This window comes from Elephantulus edwardii, unplaced genomic scaffold (assembly GCF_000299155.1).
Source record: "Elephantulus edwardii isolate Elephantulus edwardi_28Jun2011 unplaced genomic scaffold, EleEdw1.0 scaffold00080, whole genome shotgun sequence".
Taxonomy (NCBI): Eukaryota; Metazoa; Chordata; class Mammalia; order Macroscelidea; family Macroscelididae; genus Elephantulus; species Elephantulus edwardii.
Window position 1 is genome coordinate 12,060,078 of NW_006399830.1, and position 10,414 is coordinate 12,070,491.

The 10,414-nt window shown below is 41.4% G+C and overlaps 1 protein-coding gene across 1 annotated transcript in view; it reads right to left on the bottom strand.

Annotated features, from left to right (window-relative positions):
• The window catches only part of POM121C (POM121 transmembrane nucleoporin C), an 18,800-nt gene that overhangs the window by 5,247 nt on the left and 3,139 nt on the right, over positions 1-10,414 (bottom strand). Inside the window, exons 2-9 of the mRNA XM_006889792.1 lie at positions 9,346-9,561; positions 8,847-9,005; positions 6,791-6,871; positions 4,824-4,995; positions 1,696-1,787; positions 1,018-1,091; positions 257-381; positions 5-103 (exon numbers count right to left, since the gene is read on the bottom strand). Of these exons, the coding sequence (XP_006889854.1) occupies positions 5-103; positions 257-381; positions 1,018-1,091; positions 1,696-1,787; positions 4,824-4,995; positions 6,791-6,871; positions 8,847-9,005; positions 9,346-9,561 (1,018 nt within the window). The remainder of the gene's footprint in view (positions 1-4; positions 104-256; positions 382-1,017; positions 1,092-1,695; positions 1,788-4,823; positions 4,996-6,790; positions 6,872-8,846; positions 9,006-9,345; positions 9,562-10,414) is intronic.

A 10,414-nucleotide genomic window follows, 5' to 3' on the forward strand; every position in this document is an offset into this window, starting at 1 on the left:
CCATTTTATCTTCCAAGACCTTGTTAAACCACTGCAATGCGATTTTCTTTTCCAAGTCGAGGTCTTCAGCAGTTACTGAATAACCAAGCTGGGGAGGTGGAGGCTACCAGAGATAAAGGAGAAGTCAGGTCAAGCCAAAGAAACTAGAAGTAACAAGTACTAAAGACTTTCTAAGTAAAAGGTGTCAGATTTTTAAAAGTTCAGGGGTTAAGACTGAAGAGATCAAAGCAGACAGGAGAGATGGATGAGGCCATACCAATGTCAGCTGGTCTCCTCGCCTGGAAGGCAGCAGTTGAACCTTCCGTTTCCGCCGCCCAGAGCTCCTAGGTGTTGATGGGGAATGCCACACGTTTTGTTGCTTCTGTGTGGTTGTATCTGCAACTAAGGAGTACAAGAGAAGGAAGGAAACAAAAGAAAAACAAAATGTGTATTCTTCCTGACAGAAGAAGTGGGTTTTCCTGCGCACTTAGTTTTTAATGGAATTCCCACTGGGTACTTTCTAAGAAGATGCAGTTCCTACCTTCCATACTTTGGGCTTATATGGTATTTCCACGGTTACTTCTATACTCAAGAGGATGCACACATACAACCGCTTAGTGGCCAGTAATTACCTGGATCCCATACAGAGATCTCAACCACACTTCTCTCCCACAGTTACTGTATAATAGACTATATTTTTTTAAAAAAAACTTGTTGTGTGCTGTCAAATCAGATCCGACAGGCACAGGAGATTGCCACTACTTCTCCAGCGAAGCATCTGGTGAATTCAAACCGTGTGCCTATGGGATTGCAGCGCAGCTTCTTGCCACTAAGCCACCAGAGCTCCCTTTAGACAGTATTTTTCTGTGTTACCTTTCTCTCATTAGGCTATAAACTTCTGAAGGACAGAAACTTGCATTCTTGTATCCATCACACCCAGATCAGTGCAATGCTCATCAAGTATCTTGGAAAGCCTAATGCTCTGTAAATTGTTACCACTCTCAAATGCAAACCACTGTGGCTCATTCGTCAACTTACCCTTTTCTCCCTGGGATTCTTTTTCTGTTACCAGTGGAGTTGAAGACCTAGAAAGATGATTAAGCTCTTCTTCTCTGTAAGGACAAAAGGCAGAATTATGCTTAAAAAGACTTTCTGATTCTTGATTTTCTTAAAGACCAACTGCCCAAAATCTAGAACATGATGAATTCGGAGCTCAGTATGTCGGGTTAAAAAGAGAAAAATTAGTTTAAAACACACACAAAGGAAAATTCATACATAGAAAAGAGGTGGTGGTTCCCAGAAACTATGGGGATAAAACCAATTATGTATTTAAACAACCACAAATTAGTCTTTACAATTATTTGTGCCAAGATCTGCCAAGATCTTAGGTGTTCTAGATATAGATCTGACCCTTAAGCAAGTGGAGTTTTAGCAGGGTCTGGCTGGAGTCAAGGACACACAGGCTCCTGCCTACTGACACTGGTGGTTCACTCCACTGTGTGGCCTCTATGCTGGAGCATGAGGAATGGTGCTAGAAATCTCTGCAGTCAGTAAGAACAGTGTAAGATGAGAGCAGTCAGGTGGGTATTTCATGCTCCTCTTAGATCTTAATGTCTCTAATTCTCCAAGACAGAAAAGCAAAAAACTCTAAGAGACCAATAAATGTGCCCCTTTCTTGATCCTTTCACCAAATAGGTGGGGAAGAATTTTAATTACCTCATTTTCTTTGCTGGCCTCTCTGGTGTCTGGGAGCGGGATGAGGCTGGACTAGAGAAAGGTGATGAACTGGGCCCACTTCTCTTCCACAGCTGCAAGTCAAACAAAAAGTCCTGTGACTCAGTGTAGTTGAAAATTGAGCAGGCACCTGAGCAATGTAACACTATGGGTCTCCACTACTGCACACAGATTATGTTTCTAAGTTACTGAAAATGTCTCTGAAGACAAACAACTGAAGAGAACGTCAACTGCTTGGGGCAGCGGTGCAAATCTACAAAGTATCAGAAAGCTAATAAATACAGAGGAAATGATGTCATTTATACACATAATAAAAGCAAAAAGCTTCAATATGGTAAAGGTAGAGTGACAGATAATACATGGAAGTTTATGCTGTACCTTCTATAGAAACAACAAAAGTAAATTAAATATTCTAGTGAGGATAAGCCAGTGAACTAATTAGTCCTACATTTTATTCAACTTTCAGGCTTTAATTTACTAATTTTTCAAATTCTATGCTGTGGTGATATTTGTGACATCTGCACCATTTATGGTATTTATTATTATAAGGTTAACTGTCCATTTGTCTCTTCTCCAGGCTTAGTCCAATGATGCAGAAATGGTCAATTTAATCTCTTAATGCATCCTTAAACAGGCTCTGCAGAGCAAGCATTCTGCAAATATTTTCCTAAGACTTTAATTATCATACACTAAATCCTTAAGACACATTTTTTTTCATATTGAAAATGACAAGTTTCTAGCTTGTAATTTCTCACCCAGTAATGGTCAGTTGCATCATCTAAGTTCAAACAGGTCATCTTAACGCTCAAGATGCGTACAAAGGAGGGAAAGAAGGGCCTGAAGTCAAAGACCAATGGCAGAAGAGCAAGATGGTCAAGTAAGAAACTCAAGGTCTGGGATGAGTTTGAAAAGAACACTCGTGCAAGTAATTCTGTAAGGTTATGCTAAAGTTAAGAACAAGAAAGAAGAGCTACTCAGGAAGACCAGGGCAAGCAATGGTTTTGAAAATGAGGTTGTTACAGGGATATTAAAGAGCAGAACAGAAACATCTACCACAGTGATCCCAGAATGTCTAAGTCCTGTAAGTGGTGCTTTCTTTCAATCATTTCCAATTCCCAACGTCAGCTCACTGGTTCTCAACCATGGCTGTTCAAGCCAGTGGATCAGCTGGAAACACAATCTCCTGGGATTTCATACCCTTGCTTTCAAAGGACCAAAGGGAATTCTTGACATTTAGCCAAGCTTGAGGACAACTTAAAATAATCAGGAGGAAATTTTTTATCTCTTTCATACACTCCACATGTATCTACATTATAGATCATGAGTGAGAAAAATTATTAAAACTAAAGATGAGTTGCTACCTAATTTAGGGTGGAAAAAACCCTTTATGTCAGAAATAAGAAGAAAAACAACTGTTAGTATAAATTATGAGTCAGACAAACAAGCAGGAAGGTCTGAAGGCCAGTGTTTTGGTGTGGTTATGTGAAATGACAAGTTTTCTAGCCATATGGAAATATCAATGCCAGTTATGTATGTGGGATACTCTAAGAGTTACCTTACTGGGCTAATGGACTAATATGGCTACTACCTGCCCACCTGCCCTCCACAAACTGTTCCCACTGACTCTTCTCCAGCCACACATAAGAAGCCTGCTTATTTCACATTTAAATCTTTAATTCATCTAGAGTATGTTTCTAATATATGAAAAGCCCTAAAAAATGACAACTAACCAGTATAGCTCTTCAGAGACAGGGGCAACCAGGTAAGACCCAATAGTTATGGGAAAATAAATGGTATCTGCCAGAGGAAATCGATTTCTTATGCACCTACCTTTTTTTTTAAAAAAAAAATTTTATTATATTGTGATTTTAACTAACATTTACAGAAATGTTAGATTTTCATTAATTCACCGTTGCACAATTTCCTCCCTCGCCCCTCCCCTCTTTGCAATGTACCTCTTATTCTGGACCGTATTATATATAATCCCTAATAATACATTCCTTTTAAATAGTTCTCTTCCCCGTCTGTTCTCCCAACCCCATGTCCTGCTTCAAAAGAGTAGTGCTCCACAGTATTTGTCCTTTTGAGACTGAGACATTTCGCTCAGCATGATGTCCTCCAGGGTCACTCATGTTGTGTAAGGTTTTACAAGTTCATTTCAGTGCTGCACAGTATTCCATTATGTGAACATACTTTTTCTGTTTTTAGATGGGCACTTCTATTGCTTCCATCTCTTTATTAATGTGAATAATGCAGCAACAAACATAGGTGTGCACACATCTGTTTGGATGGCAGTTCTGGTTTTTTAGGCTCTAGTCCCAGCAGGGCAACTGCTGGGTCAAATGATATTTCTATTTCCAACTTTTTTTCTTTTTTAATTTTTTATTATTTTTGTGTGTGTACCGTCAAATCAGATCTGACCGGCACAGGAGGAGATTGTCCCTTCTCCAGTGGAGCATCCGGTGGATTCAAAATGCGCACCTCTGGGATTGCAGTGCAGCTTCTTGCCACTAGGCCACCAGAGCTTTATTTCCAACTTTGTGAAAAAGCACCAGACTGCCTTCCATAATGGCTGTGCCACTTTACACTCCCACTGGCAGTGAAATGTCGTTGTTAAATGCTGTAAAGTTGTGGACAACCCATAGCGACCCTATGAACGAAAGTCTTGAACAAAACCTTTCATCTTTCCTCCAAGTTCACAGAGGTTCTGGAGGCAAGCTTTTGTTTTTGGAAGTGGATGCCACTCCTCAGCAGTAAATAAGGGTTCCAATTTCTCCACAACCTCGCCCTCATGTGTTGTTTGCTGCTCTGTTGAACTTTGCTATTTTTTCTGGGCACCTACCTTTTATTAATAAAAATACCATTTATCAGATCATTCATGAGCAACCGTCTCCTGATTTACAGCCTCTGACAACCAGAAGGAGGGTCAGTTCTGACTAGATAGCAATGTGTGAGTGGAACTTACCATTCGAGCGTCTGGACCTTTTCTTAAGAGACTATCCCCACATCTGGCCGAGTTCTTAAAAACATCTGCTAAGTAACTCATTTTGGTTTATCCAATCAACTCTGAATTAAGAGTTACTCCTCCCACCTCACAAGGACCACCATACCTGAGAGACACCGCGAGAAGAGCTATAGGAACTGGTGATAGCATTACGGCTTGAACATGGGATGCCTCGCACGTAGGTGCTCGTCAAGGAGCTCACAGAGGAGGTGCGGGACCTCTTATTCAAGTGGTCGTCTGCACTCTGGGCGTTGTAGCCTCTCTTCAGAGACCCAGGTCTAATAAGAGGAGAAGACGTTAGATGAGCTATTCAAGGCAATATTCTTTTACAGCTTCATCCACTCTGGGTATGGCACTTTAAGAAAATTATGCTCTTAACTTTAAGCCAACAATTTCATCAAATATGTCTGGCAAAGATAGTCAGGGAGAGGTAAATATTTAAAGATTAAATAATTAATGCCACTTTTAAGAAATTCACACCAATCTATAACGACAGAAAATGGACAGAAGGTGGAAAAGATAGGACTGGAGGGTTGACTAAGGGGCACAGGACACTCTGAAAGGTGATGGATGTAACTGATGACTATGATGTGCTTTCATAAGGGTTTACATGTGAAAATATATCAAACTTAAAATATATACAATTTTATATATGTCAATTAAACTTCAATAAGGCTAATGTGTAAAAATTTAGATTCTCACAGTTAAGAGGAAACAAATACTTTTCTTTAAATTATACTACCTTATTTACAAAATTTGAATACATTGTTTTCCAGACCCAAATACTTTTGTTTTGTTTCCAAGTGAAACAGAAACAGCCCACAGACCCCTCCCTGAGGAGCAGTCATCCAACCTCCCCATTTCCTAGAGACATTATTTTCAACTATGGCCCAGTTTTTTTTTGACTGGACCAAAATGTCATTTCTTCTAACTTTCCCTCTTGGATCTTCCTTGGAGCCTAACCAAACAAGCTGTTCATGTGAAAGTCAGTCAGTCTTAGGGGCACATTATCCATCTATTTTCTCATTTTCTTTAAAGTTTTTCCTCCCTTGGGCTTAGTACTTCTATAGCTTAAAAAACCCCTCATCATGACCACCACCATGTGTCTGGCTATCCCAGACCCTTTAATATCTTTACTTGGAATGCATTTCCATCTTTGTTTGTCCTCTCTTGCAGTGCAGTACACAGAACCAAACGACACACTGTGAACAGCTTGAACAGAACTAAATAGAGCAGGGCTATTCACCACTCGGGGGGCTCTGGTGGCCAAGTGTAAGAAGCAATCCCAAAGGCACATGGTTCGAATACACTAGGTGCTCCAAGGGAGAAGGATGGGTAAGTCTACTCCCTTGAGACTTCCTGCCCTTGAAAAGCTGCTGGAGGGTCAGCTACGAGCTGGCTCCAACTCAACAGCACACAACCACCACAACCTAGCACTTACCAGCCTCACTCTAGGCTGTTGACTCACGAGAGGAGGAGCCTGTCAGCCTTTCTAACAGTCCTATATTGCCAACCCAAATTAAAATTATGTAAGGTGCTCTAAGGTTTTAAAGCATAGTTCTGATTCATTTCTTCTCATTCAACTCCTCCTCCTCAAATATATTTTTAAACTCAAATTACAAATAAAATTTAGCATACTTAAGTCAGTTTCCAGAACTTCTTATTTACCTAAAATTTATAATGCTGAGTATTACCCATTGCACAGCACTTGTGATCTTTATTCATAAAGTTGGCCAGCAGCCTTAGCAGATTTCATCCATATTAATGTAAAAAAAAGTAAATGAAAGAGAGTTAATTGTGGTAAGCCTGGAAGCAGGAGCGGCATCCACTTCCGAAACGGCTTGCCTCTGGAAACTCTATGTACGAACAGTGCTCAGGCTGTTTGTTCATAGGGTCGCTGTGAGTCGTCTACGACTCGACGGCACCAAACACCACCACCACCACCACTCAAAACATTCCTTCTTGACTTCAAAACACTGGACTTGAACTAATAAAGCAATATAAAAGCAATGAGGAAAAGGAACAGGGCAACATTTTTATCCATTCATTCCAACCAGATGAACTCTAACCTACTTTGGCACAAAAGCTGCAGGGACTCCATTGGCCACCAGGGGCTCAAATGCTGAATGTCCACTTCCACTGCTATCATGGCGCCTGCGACAAATAAAAAAACTCTCAATGAAATAAAGTAATTTGTTATTCCTAAAGCACATTCTCACATTCCTAGTACTAAAGAGTATGTATTTCAAACTAGACAAGGATATTCCAAATCTGCATGATTCTGAAAGGTTTATGGGGAAAATAAACTTAATGACCCGCCACCATAAAATAAAAAGGAAAAGGGAGGGAGCCAGACACAAATTCTTAGAATCTTCCGAATAGCTGTTTCCACTTCACCTCCTGTCGCATTCCTGCTTAGCTGCAGTAGCTCGGGCTGTCCTACCACCACCAGCTCTAAGTGTTACTTGTCTCTGGAAGCGTGGCATGTACCACCAAGTCAGAACTGACTCACAGCTCAATCTCCAGCGGGTTTTCAGAGGCTGTAACTCACACACGAGGAGACTCTCCATTTTTCTCCTGCGGAGCAGCTGGTGGATTTAAACTACCTGCTGCTAGGTTGGCAGCGCAACTCCTTATCCACTAAGCGCCCCAATCCTTCTTTTTTTTTTCTTTTCTATATTTTATTAATTTTCATAAACATTTACAGAGATTTTGGGTTTCCATTCATTCATTGTTGCACTATTCTCTCTACCCTCCTCCCAGTTTGTTCTTGTCCAAATGCCACAGTGCTTGTCAAAGCCAGTTCTGATTAATCTTCTTTGTCAATGTATCCTTTGCCATTCCCTATCACTCCTCCCTGAGAGAGACTTCACCCTGAGTCATAAGGAAAAGGGGATGGCGTATTCTCTCAGCTACTTCCTGCTGAAAAGGGACGCTGTGGGTTTCAGGGTGAAGATCTTCTCTCACTACTCTAAAGGGCCCCTTTGGCAGTAGGAAACACATAGACTATTATGGACATTGATTTTGGAATTTAGATGCACTCTTATTGATTGTGTTTGGCCGTACATGTTCATATCCTTGAAGATGTATCATGGGGGTGTTGCAACCTAGAAGACACAAATTTGACTAACAAGATATAAGTACATGAGTCCAAAACCTATGGAAAAGTAAAAGAAAAGATTCTTTCATTGTTTTACAAACCCTCCCCCAGGTCCCCTCCACCATGTAGCCCTCGCTCTAGTCTCCTGTGATGACAGAAATACCCAGTTATATATCTCTTTTAAACAGTTCTCTCCCTCCTCTGTTTCAGTGCAGTATACATTATTGAACCCATCTTACTCAGTCTCTCCCCAACCCCAAGGACAGTCCCATTCTACAACAGTGGCATCATGTAATATGTGTCCTTTTGTGACGCGCCCCAATCCTTCTACAGGACATGGATCAAGTTTCCTCTGGGAAGAGTTCTCCTACGTAAGCAGCTCTGCTGGGTATGGAGCGGCACTGCCAACTCAAAGGCAGGTGGCTGGAATCCACCAGCTGTTTCGTGGAAGAAAGATGAAGAACTTCCTCTTCTTTGATTTACAATCTCAAAACTTGCTGGTGTCTGCTGTGAGCTGGTTCTGACTTGAAAGCAAGGAGTTTGAGTTTTGAATGCTGTTATATATACACCATCAAAGCTGGCCAACTTTCAAACTCTCAGAGAGGAACAATCTGGTCTAGGCAAATGAGGTAGGTAATGGTTGCATTTTTCAGGCACAGAGTCCAATATCTCCTCAAAGAGCCCTTCTTTGACCCCCTTATACAACGAAGGCCCCTTCTCCTTCCTCTCTTGTATTCTCTAGAACACTAAGCAATAATTTATTTTGTTGTCTTCTTGGTCTGTTTTCCTCAAGGAAGTCGCATGAGGCAGAAAGCCTTGTTTTCCTCACTGCTCTATCCACAGCACCTTAATCAAGCCCTTGTTATCTAAGACCCAGCATTAGCACCTTTGTGATCAGGCTCTTTCACCAAAGTCAAAGGCAGCTCACAAAGTAAAAGATTCTGCTCATTATTTCTGGAAATGATCTCTATTTAACAAATTCCCAGGAATACACAAAACAGTGTTTTGTACTCTGCATGGCCTTATTACCTTCTTTTATTTTCCTGGCCATCAGAGACCAGTGGGTCTTCCTCCTCCACTGTTCTTTTCTTCCTCTCCTTGAGGGCACGCAGGACAGTCTCCCTCGCACATGGGTCTGGAGTATTAGCTGATGGTGAGGACAGTGACGAGCCAACTATCTGCTCCGGTCTGCAACAAAAGACAAGGCTCTGGCATCACGATACTACCACACATTCCACAACAGCACAGACATTCAGTCACTGGAAACCAGAATCTAGGCCAGCAAGCAGAAAGAAAATTCAGTCACAGAAAGGGACCTTAACAAATTTAAGCAAGTGTCAAGGGCAAAACAAGAAAAGTAGATTCAGTGACTAGAATTGAGTTTTCTCTTGTCCAAATAGTTGTTCACTCTTTTGTTTCATTCAAGGTTGTCAGAGAAGAGGGGGGGAAAAAACCAAACCAAAAAAAACAAAACAAAATGGTAAAGCAGACACAAAAGTTAACCTATTCTTTCAAGAGTAGTACTCACACTGCCGAGCGAACCAACTTGCTGTGAGGTGGGGCGATCCTTACGGTCACTGGGCTGCACACCATCTTGGAATTGCGAGGAGACAGCACAGCCTTCTTGTGATAACCATTCCAGCACACTGTGGGGAGGGACCCCAGGAAAGAATACTGGGCCTGCTGGATTGGATAGCGTCTCCGAGGTGTTATTACAAACCGATTTGGTGAAGTCCCACAATCCCTGCAAGAAACAACAAAACCACATAGGCACACGGGGTGTAAACGAAAGCTAGAGAATTAAAATGGTTCAACGACCAAGTGGGCTAAAGCACATCTTCCCGAGAGAGTCAACCTCTAACAGAGAACACAGTGTTTTCATGGCAACTTTCACCATTTCCATCCAAGTGCAGAAGGTGGCAGCTGCCAAACAGCTGTTTTAACAGTGGACAATTTCTGTGGGGGATTGGAAACGTGGCCCATTCAATGAATAAAAGGGTGCTGGGTGTGTGGGGAGGAACTTCTCAAGAACCCCTGAATATTTTTGCTGAAAATTTCGTTAACATACATCCACACCTTCTTTTCTAAATTTCTTGTTTCTCACCTACCTATCAACACAAACATTTCTTTTTAAGTAAAACAAGTGGAAGATTTATTAAGGCAGTAAGACAGAGGCATAGCTAATGAACGGAGGGCCACCGGAGTGAAAAAAGAAAAGAGGGGTACAGGGCCCCCAGAAAGTCAGGGATTAACTCAAATCTTGCAACAGCTGTCAGCAGAAAAGGAGAAAGAAGAAAGAGCAACATAAACATTTTTTTTTTAATTTTTGTTATTGTATTATTTTTACGTGTACCATAAAATCAGATCTGACTGGTACAGGAGGAGATTGCCTCCTCCTTCTCCAGCAGAGCATCTGGTGGATTTGAACCGCGTACCTCTGGGATCTGGGATAACCATTCTTCTCAGAGTCAGCCATAGTTTGTTATGATCTACACAGTCAAATGCCTTTGCATAGTCAATGAAACACAGATAGACATTCCTCTAGTATTCCCTGCTTTCAGCCAAGATCCATCTAACATCAGCTACAATATCTCTAG